General features: G+C 44.3%; 1 protein-coding gene across 2 annotated transcripts in view; it reads left to right on the forward strand.

The window, feature by feature from the left end:
- Positions 1 to 2,165: 2,165 nt before the first annotated feature.
- LOC124021440 (regulator of G-protein signaling 9-like) overlaps positions 2,166 to 17,048 on the forward strand; it is a 33,080-nt gene continuing 18,197 nt past the window's right edge. The window contains exons 1-7 of one of the 2 annotated variants that reach the window (XM_046336629.1): positions 2,166 to 2,364; positions 3,275 to 3,371; positions 7,717 to 7,767; positions 8,025 to 8,131; positions 11,637 to 11,688; positions 14,741 to 14,799; positions 15,788 to 15,864. In XM_046336629.1, the coding sequence (XP_046192585.1) occupies positions 2,299 to 2,364; positions 3,275 to 3,371; positions 7,717 to 7,767; positions 8,025 to 8,131; positions 11,637 to 11,688; positions 14,741 to 14,799; positions 15,788 to 15,864 (509 nt within the window). In that variant the 5' untranslated portion in view covers positions 2,166 to 2,298. The remainder of the gene's footprint in view (positions 2,365 to 3,274; positions 3,372 to 7,716; positions 7,768 to 8,024; positions 8,132 to 11,636; positions 11,689 to 14,740; positions 14,800 to 15,787; positions 15,865 to 17,048) is intronic. The other variant, XM_046336630.1, reaches the window with a different exon arrangement.

Below are 17,048 nucleotides of genomic sequence, written 5' to 3' on the forward strand. Positions count from 1 at the left end.
TGCGCCCGTCCTCCCAACATAGCTAGCTAGCATACCAAGTAACGGCTACTGTTAGCATGCTAGCTAGCTGGCTACTTCCCACTCAGACATCAACCCTTGAACAGAGCAAATAAGTCAACAAAGGCCTCGGGGAAACCAAAACAAAACTTAACCAGTGGCGTTATATAAAGTACAACGAACAACCTTTAAAAAAAGTACCTTACCTTTAATTACATTACTAAAAATCGTGGCCTTGAACTCTTCTTTGGCCTTTTGATCGAAGTCCTGACCGTGGATGATGCGCATCTGCTTCAGGAAAGTGGACTTGCCGCTTTCACCCGCTCCGAGTAGGAGAATCTTCACCAACCGTTTCACGTACGGTTTATCCCGCGAAATACGTTTGTCTATTTCTTTAGATTTCCTTAATTGTTCTGCCTCGTTACTCGTGAGGATACAGTTGGGAAAACATACAGATAAAACGGACCGGGACGGCAGGAAATCCGCCATCTTTGAAACAACTTCATCGATACAGTAGAGAGAGTTGGTTTGAGGCTTAGCGACTGGAGAGTCTTACTCGCGGGCGGGTGGGGCGGGGCGCGATTACGATAACGTTAGTGTGTGTGTGTGTGTGTGTGTGTGAGAGCGCGCACAGGGCGAGCACAATGAGGGATTCGTTTAACTGGCCTGGTTACCGCGGCGTGTGGAGTTTAAACCGGGTGAAAAGTGATTGCATTCGTTTTGGTACCGGGCTTGCCTCCCGGGCCTGAGCCAGGTAACCCGCTCTGGCCGAAGACGGCGAAGTCGGCTGAAAATATAAAAGTGACGTTTTCAAGCACGTGGATTGATGAGGAGGGTCCTGTATTTTTACATGCGAAAGTGATTGCTTTTGATAAAAACGATTTATCTGCCTTCCCAATGAAAACTAGTATGACAAATCTTATGTTTATTGTATGGAAAAGAGATGTATATGTTTTTGGACGATGCCTTGTTGACAACATGACCGAGCGGTGCAGATTGCTGTTTGATTTGAGAAAGGTGCTCCTCCCTCGCAGTTTTCGCCCGATGATGTGACAGGACATTGCCCGGTTCAACCCAGGCCAGTGTAATATAATTTTCTCAATGTGAATAAACGTTTGGGCGGATGACAAAAGGTCTAGATTGCCCATATCCTCATATTTTGTTACACTTTGAAGCTCACTCATTGCAATTTCTAGAGTAACTGAAATTCATTGTTTTAGACCAGCCTACAAGTTATTTATGGCTAGGGCTATTTCAATATAGGAATTTGTTCAAAAGGTAATTGCGAATAATAATTGATAACACAATTGAAAAATCATACCTTTAATACAGTAACAAACCATAGCCTACACACATTGTGCCTCACTTAGAAAGACGAGTCGCCATCTTGGAGAAACAGCAACAAAATAAACAGTCGGTGGGTGTATTTGATTAACGTTTTATTAAAAAGCATGGATTTCAACAAACAAAGACAGGCACGCAACAACAAGATTCACTCCGAACACTCTCGTCTGCACTCCACCTTGCGGATGTGGTAACGTGGAGGTGGTGAGGCTTCGGGAGATGAGATATACACTGGTTACAACATGACAACACATCAGAAGGATGCACTGCAATGCAGGTCGGCATAATTTAATATCATGCATTTATCAGCAGTACCACCTGGGTGCGGTAGAGGGCAGTGTATACCCGGGGAGTCATGTCGGTCCGACACCTTCACCTGTGGTATCGTTTTTGGCACCATCTGTGGTTAAGGTAGACTAGCCCTAGTTTACCTGTGAAATTCATAGGCTTAAATGAGAGATCAAATTACAAAAAAATATATATATGTGACAAATTATTATTATTTTATCATCCAGTGAATTGATCGCAAAAAAAGTTGATTGTTTTTATCCTTCCTCTTTCACCACATTCTGGGGCGACAAATATTTCACCTGGATTTAAAAAATATATAGTTCTATATTTCAATAAACGATAATCCAGCTACTGTTACATTTCAATTCAAGGTTTTACTGTCATAATGCCACCAAATTGATAGTTGCTTGATGGTGTGACGTATGTTGGTGTCACTGTCACACGTAACAGGTTATTAAACCAGAGTTTAGCCGAGCTGTCATTGGTCGATAAATCCGTCCTCGCGCTTTCTGGCCCCTCTCACGCAATCTCTGACGCGCGGTCAACGGAATAGGCTACGGTCCCAGCCCCGGGTATACCTTTATACCTGTGTGATCACTTTTTTTTCCATGAACATTTCATACCTGGATTTTCTTCTTTAGGTCCGCGTATCGACTGACCGTAAACATGACAATTAGGACGCTGAGAGATTATGGTCAGCACTACCGACCACGGATGGCATGCCTAAAACATGTAGGTTAATTACCAATACGTTTATGTCATTTATCAGTACTTTTACATGTTTTGAGAAAAAGGTAATAGACTTTAGATAAACTAAAAGTTCACATCATGTCGATTGATTTGAGGTGTGCTGGTGATGCCTACTTGTTGATAGATTATTATAGTTTACAGTAAATTCACGAGGAGCCCCAAGATTGTTGTTTCAATTTCCCCTTCCATTTCTTAAAAAAAACGAATCAATTGGTTTGTAAAAGTTAATTGTATAATGTTGTTTATTTATACAAGAGGTTCTAATTTGGTGGATTTGGCCATAATCCTGTTCCCATCCAATTACAAATGGAAATGGAACAGCTGGGAAGTCATCACGACTTTCAATGTGGTAGTCTGCATAGCGTCATCAAAAGATGCTACTAGACTCACGTTATTGTTTCATTCCCTGTAGGCTACTGTATATTTATTTTGTTCACAGCGAAGAGATTGTAAACCTCTCAGAGATCCAATCTAAATCTAACCTCTAAACAAGGCTTTCTTATACTTGTGGGTCAGGACTCAAAGTGGGCCCTGGGTAAATGTGGAGAGGTGGGTAGTGAGTTATGAGAATACATCTATAATCACCCACTATTTCTTCTTGATTCGGGTCGTTGTTGGACCGTTTGTGTCACAGGAGGACGGTCAATTTCTTATTTGGGTCTCAAGCTAAAAAGGTTTAAGAACCCCTGCTCTAAACCAATTAGCTGCTTGGACAGCAGGGGGAAATGGCTCTGAGCCAATCAGGTCATCCACATCTCAGAAGTCAGGAGGTATCATACAGAACACATCACTATGACCTTTGACCTGATAGGACTGTTTTCTTCCATTTCGTTGAAACAAACCAAAGTGTATTTTGAGTCTGGGTGTCTCTCCCCCCCCCAACATGTTCCAGGTGGAGGTGTTTGTGGTTGAGATGCAGGATCCTAAGAGTGGGGTAAAGGGTGCCGACCAGAAACTCAATGTAACCATTATTCCACACGTCATCAACGGTGAGTCACAGCACCAGATGGTCGCCCCACTGAGAGACATATCTCCTGTATGACAATGTTTTGTCCTAGATCCTTTTCCTGGTGGAGTGAAATATAACCACTGTAGCCATGTAGCAGGGCTGAAACAACCCAAACGTTCAACTGAAGCCAATAGAGAGCTAGGTAGCGACGCTGCCCAGTAGGGGAAACAGTAGGGAAACACCTCCCAACAATGCTACATTGTTGTTATTTTAAAAAAAAAAAAGAATTCTGGGAAGTTGTGGGTAGTTTTTGGACAAGCTAAGATTCTAGAGCTGCGGCAGACTGTTTTGTAGACCGCCTGCTAGGCTTGCTACTGAAGGTTATATAAGACAGCTCTCAATTGGATCAGATCTGTGTGGGGGCTTTGTGCTCCCAAACTGCCCTCTAATCCCTGGCTAAGACCAGGGCCAGAGGGGAAAGGTCACACTTACATCCCAAATGGCACAGTGCACTGTGTAGACTTATGGGCGTGGTCTAAACTAGAGCACTATAGAGGGAATAATGTAGCAACATGGTCCTTCTTTCCCTTCATCTCCAGCCCTCCTGTTCATCCCAAATAGCACCCTATTCCCTACATAGTGCACTGCGTAGACTTATGGGTGTGGTCTAAACTAGAGCACTATAGAGGGAACAATGTAGCAACATGGTCCTTCCTTCCCTTCATCTCCAGCCCTCCTGTTCATCCCAAATAGCACCCTATTCCCTACATAGTGCACTACGTATCCTTATGGCCCCTGGTCCAAACTATATAGGAAATAGGGTGCCGTTTGGGCGAACAGGAGGGCTGAGATGAAGGAAGGAAGGACCATGTGACAGACAGGAAATTGTCATCACAGTCATGGTACTTCCTGCTTCAGTGCTGGTTGTTATTGTGATTTGTAGTTTTTCATGACAAACAGACAGATACAGTGCCTTGCGAAAGTATTCGGCCCCCTTGAACTTTGCGACCTTTTGCCACATTTCAGGCTTCTAACAAAGATATAAAACTGTATTTTTTGTGAAGAATCAACAACAAGTGGGACACAATCATGAAGTGGAACGACATTTATTGGATATTTCAAACTTTTTAACAAATCAAAAACTGAAAAATTGGGCGTGCAAAATTATTCAGCCCCTTTACTTTCAGTGCAGCAAACTCTCTCCAGAAGTTCAGTGAGGATCTCTGAATGATCCAATGTTGACCTAAATGACTAATGATGATAAATACAATCCACCTGTGTGTAATCAAGTCTCCGTATAAATGCACCTGCACTGTGATAGTCTCAGAGGTCCGTTAAAAGCGCAGAGAGCATCATGAAGAACAAGGAACACACCAGGCAGGTCCGAGATACTGTTGTGAAGAAGTTTAAAGCCGGATTTGGATACAAAAATATTTCCCAAGCTTTAAACATCCCAAGGAGCACTGTGCAAGCGATAATATTGAAATGGAAGGAGTATCAGACCACTGCAAATCTACCAAGACCTGGCCGTCCCTCTAAACTTTCAGCTTATACAAGGAGAAGACTGATCAGAGATGCAGCCAAGAGGCCCATGATCACTCTGGATGAACTGCAGAGATCTACAGCTGAGGTGGGAGACTCTGTCCATAGGACAACAATCAGTCATATATTGCACAAATCTGGCCTTTCAAATCAAATCAAATTTATTTATATAGCCCTTCGTACATCAGCTGATATCTCAAAGTGCTGTACAGAAACCCAGCCTAAAACCCCAAACAGCAAACAATGCAGGTGTAAAAGCACGGTGGCTAGGAAAAACTCCCTAGAAAGGCCAAAACCTAGGAAGAAACCTAGAGAGGAACCGGGCTATGTGGGAGGCCAGTCCTCTTCTGGCTGTGCCGGGTAGAGATTATAACAGAACATGACCAAGATGTTCAAATGTTCATAAATGACCAGCATGGTCAAATAATAATAAGGCAGAACAGTTGAAACTGGAGCAGCAGCACAGTCAGGTGGACTGGGGACAGCAAGGAGCCATCATGTCAGGTAGTCCTGGGGCACGGTCCTAGGGCTCAGGTCCTCCGAGAGAGAGAAAGAAAGAGAGAATTAGAGAGAGCATATGTGGGGTGGCCAGTCCTCTTCTGGCTGTGCCGGGTGGAGATTATAACAGAACGTGGCCAAGATGTTCAAATGTTCATAAATGACCAGCATGGTTGAATAATAGTAAGGCAGAACAGTTGAAACTGGAGCAGGAGCATGGCCAGGTGGACTGGGGACAGCAAGGAGTCCTCATGTCAGGTAGTCCTGGGACATGGTCCTAGGGCCCAGGCCAGTTGAAACTGGAGCAGCAGCATGGCCAGGTGGACTGGGGACAGCAAGGAGTCATCATGTCAGGTAGTCCTGGGGCATGGTCCTAGGGCTCAGGTCCTCCGAGAGAGAGAAAGAAAGAGAGAAGGAGAGAATTAGAGAACGCACACTTAGATTCACACAGGACACCTGAATAGGACAGGAGAAGTACTCCAGATAAACAAACTGACCCTAGCCCCGACACAAACTACTGCAGCATAATGGAAGAGTGGCAAGAAGAAAGCCATTTCTTAAAGATATCCATAAAATGTGTTGATTAAAGTTTGCCACAAGCCACCTGGGAGACACACCAAACATGTGGAGGAATGTGCTCTGGTCAGATGAAACCAAAATTGAACTTTTTGGCAACATTGCAAAACGTAATGTTTGGCGTAAAAGCAACACAGCTCATCACCCTGAACACATCATCCCCACTGTCAAACATGGTGGTGGCAGCATTATGGTTTGGGCCTGCTTTTCTTCAGCAGGGACAGGGAAGATGGTTAAAATTGATGGGAAGATGGATGGAGCCAAATACAGGACCATTCTGGAAGAAAACCTGATGGAGTCTGCAAAAGACCTGAGACTGGGACGGATATTTGTCTTCCAACAAGACAATGATCCAAAACATAAAGCAAAATCTACAATGGAATGGTTCAAAAATAAACATATCCAGGTGTTAGAATGGCCAAGTCAAAGTCCAGACCTGAATCCAATCGAAGATCTGTGGAAAGAACTGAAAACTGCTGTTCACAAATGCTCTCCATCCAACCTCACTGAGCTCGAGCTGTTTTGCAAGGAGGAATGGGAAAAATTTCAGTCTCTCGATGTGCAAAACTGATAGAGACATACCCCAAGCGACTTACAGCTGTAATCGCAGCAAAAGGTGGCGCTACAAAATATTAACTTAAGGGGGCTGAATAATTTTGCACGCCCAATTTTTCAGTTTTTGATTTGTTAAAAAAGTTTGAAATATCCAATAAATGTCGTTCCACTTCATGATTGTGTCCCACTTGTTGTTGATTCTTCACAAAACAATACAGTTTTATATCGTTATGTTTGAAGCCTGAAATGTGGCAAAAGGTCACAAAGTTCAAGGGGCCGAATACTTTCGCAAGGCACTGGATATATACTGATCAATCTAATCACAAGTTAAGCTATACGGCATAAACTCCTGCACATTGTTATCAAGTGGATGGATTCTGCACTGTGTCTATCTTCAACAGTGTCTGAGCCAGGTACTATCTTCAACAGGTAGTCTGTGTGTAGACCAGGCCTGTGAGAGCCAGGTACTACCTTCAACAGGTAGTCTGTGTGTAGACCAGGCCTGTGAGAGCCAGGTAGTACCTTCAACAGGTAGTCTGTGTGTAGACCAGGCCTGTGAGAGCCAGGTAGTACCTTCAACAGGTAGTCTGTGTGTAGACCAGGCCTGTTAGAGCCAGGCCTGTGTCTGTGTGTAGACCAGGCTCCAGGTAGTACCTTCAACAGGTAGTCTGTGTGTAGACCAGGCCTGTGAGAGCCAGGTAGTACCTTCAACAGGTAGTCTGTGTGTAGACCAGGCCTGTTAGAGCCAGGTAGTACCTTCAACAGGTAGTCTGTGTGTAGACCAGGCCTGTGAGAGCCAGGTCGTACCTTCAACCGGTAGTCTGTGTAGACCAGGCCTGTGAGAGCCAGGTAGTACCTTCAACAGGTAGTCTGTGTGTAGACCAGGCCTGTGTCTGAGCCAGGTCGTACCTTCAACAGGTAGTCTGTGTGTAGACCAGGCCTGTGAGAGCCAGGTAGTACCTTCAACAGGTAGTCTGTGTGTAGACCAGGCCTGTGTCTGAGCCAGGTCGTACCTTCAACAGGTAGTCTGTGTGTAGACCAGGCCTGTGTCTGAGCCAGGTCGTACCTTCAACAGGTAGTCTGTGTGTAGACCAGGCCTGTGAGAGCCAGGTAGTGCCTTCAACAGGTAGTCTGTGTGTAGACCAGTCCTGTGAGAGCCAGCTCACAGATTTCATGCTGTGAAGATCAATATTCACTTGTCATCCATCACACAGGGCAGGACATTCTAGCATGGATTGTCACCAAAATGAAGGTTACCACAGAAGGTAAGCAACTGGATTCTATGAATGGATTCTGCTGGGTAATTATATCAATTAATCCAACACAATTAAGGTATATTTTTTAATGTAATTATTACTTCATTACCATGTTATTATGCAAGCAAGTCACTAGTAGTTAAAGGCTGTAAACTAAAGTATAACCAAGAGCTTTGATAATATATGAACTCACCTTCTCTCCTCTCCTCCCCCTTCCTCTCCTCCCCCTCCTCTCACCCCCTCTTCTCTTCCCCTCCCTCCACCAGAGGCCCAGGCGTTTGGGACCATGCTGGTGGCCTACGGGTACATCTACCCCCTCCAGAACCACAGGAAGTTGGTCCTGGTCCCCGACAGCACCCTCTACCGCTTCCAGGTACCTGCCTGTAACTACCTGTGTCTATCTCCCTGTATCTCCCTGTAAATACCTGTGTCTATCTCCCTGTAACTACCTGTGTCTATCTCCCTGTAACTACCTGTGTCTATCTCCCTGTAACTACCTGTGTCTATCTCCCTGTAACTACCTGTGTCTATCTCCCTGTAACTATCTGTGTCTCTTTACCTGTGTCTATCTCCCTGTAACTACCTGTGTCTATCTCCCTGTAACTACCTGTGTCTATCTCCTGTAAATACCTGTGTCTATCTTTACCTGTGTCTATCTCCCTGTAAATACCTGTGTCTATCTTTACCTGTGTCTATCTCCCTGTAACTACCTGTGTCTATCTCCCTATAACTACCTGTGTCTATCTCCCTGTAACTACCTGTGTCTATCTTTACCTGTGTCTATCTCCCTGTAACTACCGGTGTCTATCTTTACCTGTGTCTATTTCCCTGTAACTACCTGTGTCTATCTCCCTGTAACTACCTGTGTCTATCTCCCTATAACTACCTGTGTCTATCTCCCTGTAACTACCTGTGTCTATCTTTACCTGTGTCTATCTCCCTGTAACTACCTGTGTCTATCTTTACCTGTGTCTATCTCCCTGTAACTACCTGTGTCTATCTTTACATGTGTCTATCTCCCTGTAACTACCTGTGTCTATCTTTACCTGTGTCTATCTCCCTGTAACTACCTGTGTCTATCTTTACCTGTGTCTATCTCCCTGTAACTACCTGTGTCTATCTCCCTGTAACTACCTGTGTCTATCTCCCTGTAACTACCTGAGTCTATCTCCCTGTAACTACCTGTGTCTATCTCCCTGTAACTACCTGAGTCTATCTTTACCTGTGTCTATCTCCCTGTAACTACCTGTGTCTATAAGAGCGTCTGCTAAATGACTTAAATGTAATGTAAATGTATCTTTACCTGTGTCTATCTCCCTGTAACTACCTGTGTCTATCTTTACATGTGTCTATCTCCCTGTAACTACCTGTGTCTATCTTTACCTGTGTCTATCTCCCTGTAACTACCTGTGTCTATCTCCCTGTAACTACCTGTGTCTATCTCCCTGTAACTACCTGTGTCTATCTTTACCTGTGTCTATCTCCCTGTAACTACCTGAGTCTATCTTTACCTGTGTCTATCTCCTTGTAACTACCTGTGTCTATAAGAGCGTCTGCTAAATGACTTAAATGTAATGTAAATGTATCTTTACCTGTGTCTATCTCCCTGTAACTACCTGTGTCTATCTCCCTGTAACTACCGGTGTCTATCTTTACCTGTGTCTATCTCCCTGTAACTACCGGTGTCTATCTTTACCTGTGTCTATCTCCCTGTAACTACCTGTGTCTATCTCCCTGTAACTACCTGTGTCTATCTCCCTGTAACTACCTGTGTCTATCTTTACCTGTGTCTATCTCCCTGTAACTACCTGTGTCTATCTTTACCTGTGTCTATCTCCCTGTAACTACCTGTGTCTATCTTTACCTGTGTCCATCTCCCTGTAACTACCTGTGTCTATCTCCCTGTAACTACATGTGTCTATCTTTACCTGTGTCTATCTCCCTGTAACTACCTTTGTCTATCTACCTGTATATCCCTGTAACTACCTGTGTCTATCTCCCTGTAACTACCTGTGTCTATCTCCCTGTAACTACCTGTGTCTATCTTTACCTGTGTCTATCTCCCTGTAACTACCTGTGTCTATCTTTACCTGTGTCTATCTCCCTGTAACTACCTGAGTCTATCTCCCTGTAACTACCTGTGTCTATAAGAGCGTCTGCTAAATGACTTAAATGTAATGTAAATGTATCTTTACCTGTGTCTATCTCCCTGTAACTACCTGTGTCTATCTTTACCTGTGTCTATCTCCCTGTAACTACCGGTGTCTATCTTTACATGTGTCTATCTCCCTGTAACTACCTGTGTCTATCTTTACCTGTGTCTATCTCCCTGTAACTACCTGTGTCTATCTCCCTGTAACTACCTGAGTCTATCTCCCTGTAACTACCTGTGTCTATCTCCCTGTAACTACCTGAGTCTATCTTTACCTGTGTCTATCTCCCTGTAACTACCTGTGTCTATAAGAGCGTCTGCTAAATGACTTAAATGTAATGTAAATGTATCTTTACCTGTGTCTATCTCCCTGTAACTACCTGTGTCTATCTCCCTGTAACTACCGGTGTCTATCTTTACCTGTGTCTATCTCCCTGTAACTACCGGTGTCTATCTTTACCTGTGTCTATCTCCCTGTAACTACCGGTGTCTATCTCCCTGTAACTACCTGTGTCTATCTCCCTGTAACTACCTGTGTCTATCTTTACCTGTGTCTATCTCCCTGTAACTACCAGTGTCTATCTTTACCTGTGTCCATCTCCCTGTAACTACCTGTGTCTATCTCCCTGTAACTACATGTGTCTATCTTTACCTGTGTCTATCTCCCTGTAACTACCTTTGTCTATCTACCTGTATATCCTCTGTAACTACCTGTGTCTATCTCCCTGTAACTACCTGTGTCTATCTCCCTGTAACTACCTGTGTCTATCTTTACCTGTGTCTATCTCCCTGTAACTACCTGTGTCTATCTCCCTGTAACTACCTGTGTCTATCTTTACCTGTGTCTATCTCCCTGTAACTACCTTTGTCTATCTACCTGTATATCCCTGTAACTACCTGTGTCTATCTCCCTGTAACTACCTGTGTCTATCTCCCTGTAACTACCTGTGTCTATCTTTACCTGTGTCTATCTCCCTGTAACTACCTGTGTCTATCTTTACCTGTGTCTATCTCCCTGTAACTACCTTTGTCTATCTCCCCCTGTAACTACCTGTGTCTATCTCCCTGTGTCTATCTCCCTGTAACTACCTGTGTCTATCTTTACCTGTGTCTATCTCCCTGTAACTACCTGTGTCTATCTTTACCTGTGTCTATCTCCCTGTAACTACCTGTGTCTATCTTTACCTGTGTCCATCTCCCTGTAACTACCTGTGTCTATCTTTACCTGTGTCCATCTCCCTGTAACTACCTGTGTCTATCTCCCTGTAACTACATGTGTCTATCTTTACCTGTGTCCATCTCCCTGTAACTACCTGTGTCTATCTCCCTGTAACTACCTGTGTCTATCTCCCTGTAACTACCTTTGTCTATCTCCCTGTATCTCCCTGTAACTACCTGTGTCTATCTCCCTGTAACTACCTGTGTCTATCTCCCTGTAACTACCTGTGTCTATCTCCCTGTAACTACCTGTGTCTATCTCCCTGTAACTACATGTGTCTATCTTTACCTGTGTCTATCTCCCTGTAACTACCTGTGTCTATCTCCCTGTAACTACCTGTGTCTATCTTTACCTGTGTCTATCTCCCTGTAACTACCTGTGTCTATCTCCCTGTAACTACCTGTAACTACCTGTGTCTATCTCCCTGTATCTCCCTGGAACTACCTGTGTCAGAGGCAGAGCAAATGACTAATCTTCATGTCACCGTCTGTCCCAACCTTTCTGCAGACCCCTTATTTCTGGCCTGTGCAGAAGTGGCCCGCTGAGGACATAGACTATGGTGGGTTTATCTTCTGTAGTGGCCCCTCTGAGGACATAGACTATGGTGGGTTTATCTTCTGTAGTGGCCCATCTGAGGACATAGACTATGGTGGGTTTATCTTCTGTAGTGGCCCCTCTGAGGACATAAACCCACCATAGTCTATCTTCTGTAGTGGCCCCTCTGAGGACATAGACTATGGTGGGTTTATCTTCTGTAGTGGCCCCTCTGAGGACATAGACTATGGTGGGTTTATCTTCTGTAGTGGCCCGTCTGAGGACATAACAGCTTTTTATTAAAAGAACTGAACACTGATTAACCAAAATAACAAAAAGAATGAACAAAAACACAAAACAACTACCCACAAAACCCATGTTGGAAAAAGCTACCTAAGTATGGTTCTCAATCAGAGACAACGATAGACAGCTGCCTCTGATTGAGAACCACACCCGGCCAAACAACAAAGAAATGCAAAACATAGAAAATGAACATAGTATGCCCACTCTAGTCACACCCTTGCCTAACCAAAATATTTTCAGCAAACTTAACGTGTAAATATTTGTATGAACATAACAAGATTCAACAACTGAGACATAAACTGAACAAGTTCCATAGACATGTGACTAACAGAAATGGAATAATGTGTCCCTGAACAAAGGGGGGGTCAAAATCAAAAGTAACAGCCATCATCTGGTGTGGTCACCAGCTGCATTAAGTACTGCAGTGCATCTCCTCCTCATAAAGACTAAAGGAGTTAATCAGGGTAAACTGGGATATGACTAAAGAGTTAATCAGGGCAAACTGGGATATGACTAAAGGAGTTAATCAGGGTAAACTGGGATCTGACTAAAGGAGTTAATCAGGGTAAACTGGGATATGACTAAAGGAGTTAATCAGGGTAAACTGGGATCTGACTAGAGTTAATCAGGGTAAACTGGGATATGACTAAAGGAGTTAATCAGGGTAAACTGGGATATGACTAAAGGAGTTAATCAGGGTAAACTGGGATATGACTAAAGGAGTTAATCAGGGCAAACTGGGATCTGACTAAAGAGTTGATCAGGGAAAACTGGGATCTGACTAAAGAGTTGATCAGGGAAAACTGGGATATGACTAAAGAGTTGATCAGGGTGATTTTTTTCCACAAATAGACAGGTATTTTCCTTTCCATGGTAGCAACATCTTATCTATTTTTTGCTAACTTTCTATTAAAATGTATTATTGTAGTGAGATAACTTCTTTCTTTCGGGATATGAATACTGAGTATGTCAACTTCAGTCAGACCGACCATTTTATTGGTAAACTACACGGTAATGTAAAAGTAATAATTTTTGTGTTCAGATAGTGACACAATAAACATTCTGAGTCACATGTTCAGATAGTGACACAATAAACATTCTGAGTCACATGTTCAGATAGTGACACAATAAACATTCCGAGTCACATGTTCAGATAGTGACACAATAAACATTCTGAGTCACATGTTCAGATAGTGACACAAACATTCTGAGTCACATGTTCAGATAGTGACACAAACATTCTGAGTCACATGTTCAGATAGTGACACAATAAACATTCTGAGTCACATGTTCAGATAGTGACACAATAAACATTCTGAGTCACATGTTCAGATAGTGACACAATAAACATTCTGAGTCACATGTTCAGATAGTGACACAAAACATTCTGAGTCACATGTTCAGATAGTGACACAAACATTCTGAGTCACATGTTCAGATAGTGACACAATAAACATTCCGAGTCACATGTTCAGATAGTGACACAATAAACATTCCGAGTCACATGTTCAGATAGTGACACAATAAACATTCTGAGTCACATGTTCAGATAGTGACACAATAAACATTCTGAGTCACATGTTCAGATAGTGACACAATAAACATTCCGAGTCACATGTTCAGATAGTGACACAATAAACATTCTGAGTCACATGTTCAGATAGTGACATAATAACATTCCGAGTCACATGTTCAGATAGTGACACAATAAACATTCTGAGTCACATGTTCAGATAGTGACACAATAAACATTCTGAGTCACATGTTCAGATAGTGACACAATAAACATTCCGAGTCACATGTTCAGATAGTGACACAATAAACATTCTGAGTCACATGTTCAGATAGTGACATAATAACATTCCGAGTCACATGTTCAGATAGTGACATAATAACATTCCGAGTCACATGTTCAGATAGTGACACAATAACATTCCGAGTCACATGTTCACTCAGATAGTGACATAATAACATTCTGAGTCACATGTTCAGATAGTGACACAATAACATTCCGAGTCACATGTTCACTCAGATAGTGACATAATAACATTCTGAGTCACATGTTCAGATAGTGACACAATAACATTCCGAGTCACATGTTCAGATAGTGACATAATAACATTCCGAGTCACATGTTCAGATAGTGACATAATAACATTCCGAGTCACATGTTCAGATAGTGACATAATAACATTCCGAGTCACATGTTCAGATAGTGACATAATAACATTCCGAGTCACATGTTCAGATAGTGACATAATAACATTCAGAGTCACATGTTCAGATAGTGACATAATAACATTCCGAGTCACATGTTCAGATAGTGACATAATAACATTCCGAGTCACATGTTCAGATAGTGACATAATAACATTCCGAGTCACATGTTCAGATAGTGACATAATAACATTCCGAGTCACATGTTCAGATAGTGACATAATAACATTCCGAGTCACATGTTCAGATAGTGACATAATAACATTCCGAGTCACATGTTCAGATAGTGACATAATAACATTCCGAGTCACATGTTCAGATAGTGACATAATAACATTCCGAGTCACATGTTCAGATAGTGACATAATAACATTCCGAGTCACATGTTCAGATAGTGACATAATAACATTCCGAGTCACATGTTCAGATAGTGACATAATAACATTCCGAGTCACGTAGACAAGCTGATGATGTATTGGCCCAGTTTTCTGCACCAGGATGTGAGGTAAAGATGTGTTACATAACATGTGGTATACTTCCCCTCTCTCTCCCTAAAGCCGTCTACCTGGCCAGGAGAAACATCCGGAAGAAGGGGATGCTGGAGCCCTATGAGCAGGTACTATGGGTGGGGGGGGAGCCCTATGAGCAGGTACTACGGGTGGGGGGGGATGCCCCTATGAGCAGGTACTACGGGTGGGGTGGGGGGTGCTGGAGCCCTATGAGCAGGTACTATGGGTGGGGTGGGGGGATGCTGGAGCCCTATGAGCAGGTACTACCGGTGGGGAGGGGGGGGTGCTGGAGCCCTATGAGCAGGTACTACGGGTGGGGGGATGCTGGAGCCCTATGAGCAGGTACTACGGGTGGGGTGGGGGGGGGGGGGGTGCTGGAGCCCTATGAGCAGGTACTACGGGTGGGGTGGGGTGGGGGGGGTGCTGGAGCCCTATGAGCAGGTACTACGGGTGGGGTGGGGTTTGGGGGGATGGGGATGCTGGAGCCCTATGAGCAGGTACTACGGGTGGGGGGATGCTGGAGCCCTATGAGCAGGTACTACGGGTGGGGTGGGGTGGGGGGGTGCTGGAGCCCTATGAGCAGGTACTACGGGTGGGGTGGGGTGGGGGGGGGTGCTGGAGCCCTATGAGCAGGTACTACGGGTGGGGTGGGGGGGGCTGGAGCCCTATGAGCAGGTACTACGGGTGGGGTGGGGTTTGGGGGGGGATGGGGATGCTGGAGCCCTATGAGCAGGTACTATGGGTGGGGGGGATGCTGGAGCCCTATGAGCAGGTACTACGGGTGGGGTGCACATCTTAAATAAATCCCATGTACTATGACAGTGAAGTGCTGTTGTCTCAGCTAGCTATCTCTGGATAAGAGCGTCTGCTAAATGACATGTTAATGTCAGGTACAGTAGCTGTCTCACCCACAGGGCTATAGTGGTGGTTTAAGGGCTGGTGTTGGTTATATTCTGTTTTCTGGGGGTTCTTAAGCAGGATTGAGGAGATATATATTTCTTTACACATGTATCTGTTCTTTCAGCGTCGGGGGATTTTGTCGTCTAACTATTTGACTTTTAGTTATTTTAGCCAAACATCTGTTGTTTTCAACAGCAACACTACGACAATCTCCACAAATGGATGAACCCCAAGTGGGATTTCATCGTGATGCAGGCTACAGAGCAGTACAAGTATGTATCCCTGTTGTCTGAAGACTGGATTTGACCGCTGTTTATGTGTCGGTAGGGACCACACACTGTGCAGGCTTTTGATCCAGACCAGCATTAACATGTCTGATTGACCTAATCAAGAGCTGTGTGATTATTTTAATCAGATGTGTTAGTGCTTGGATGAATAAAAGCCTGCACACATTGTGGGTCCCCAAGACCAGGTGTAATACAATAGTGACCTGTCTCTCTTTGTCTCCGGTATCTACCTCCTTTCCTCTGTCTGTTTCTCCTGTCTGTGTTCTGACTGTTTCTGTCTCCTGTCTGTCTGTCTGTTTCTGTCTCCTGTCTCTCCTGTCTGTGTTCTGACTGTTTCTGTCTCCTGTCTGTCTGTCTGTTTCTGTCTCCTGTCTCTCCTGTCTGTGTTCTGACTGTTTCTGTCTCCTGTCTGTCTGTCTGTTTCTGTCTCCTGTCTCTCCTCTCTGTGTTCTGACTGTTTCTGTCTCCTGTCTGTGTTCTGACTGTTTCTGTCTCCTGTCTGTGTTCTGACTGTTTCTTTCTCCTGTCTCTCCTGTCTGTCTGTCTCCCCTGTTTCTGTCTCCTGTCTGTCTGTTTCTGTCTCCTGTCTGTCTGTCTCCCCTGTTTCTGTCTCCTGTCTGTCTGTTTCTGTCTCCCGTCTGCCTGTCTCTCCCATGTCTGTCTGTTTCTGTCTCCCGTCTGCCTGTCTCTCCCATGTCTGTCTGTTTCTGTCTCCCGTCTGCCTGTCTCTCCCATGTCTGTCTGTTTCTGTCTCCCGTCTGCCTGTCTCTCCCATGTCTGTCTGTTTCTGTCTCCCGTCTGCCTGTCTCTCCCATGTCTGTCTGTTTCTGTCTCCCGTCTGCCTGTCTCTCCCATGTCTGTCTGTTTCTGTCTCCCGTCTGCCTGTCTCTCCCATGTCTGTCTGTTTCTGTCTCCCCGTCTGCCTGTCTCTCCCATGTCTGTCTGTTTCTGTCTCCCGTCTGCCTGTCTCTCCCATGTCTGTCTGTTTCTGTCTCCCGTCTGCCTGTCTCTCCCATGTCTGTCTGTTTCTGTCTCCCGTCTGCCTGTCTCTCCCATGTCTGTCTGTTTCTGTCTCCTGTCTGCCTCTCTGCCTCTGTCTGCCTGTCTGTCTGTCTGTCTGTCTGTCTGTCTGTCTGTCTGTCTGTCTGTCTGTCTGTCTGTCTGTCTGT

The sequence above is a fragment of the Oncorhynchus gorbuscha genome, unplaced genomic scaffold, assembly GCF_021184085.1.
Source record: "Oncorhynchus gorbuscha isolate QuinsamMale2020 ecotype Even-year unplaced genomic scaffold, OgorEven_v1.0 Un_scaffold_1115, whole genome shotgun sequence".
NCBI classification, from domain to species: domain Eukaryota; kingdom Metazoa; phylum Chordata; class Actinopteri; order Salmoniformes; family Salmonidae; genus Oncorhynchus; species Oncorhynchus gorbuscha.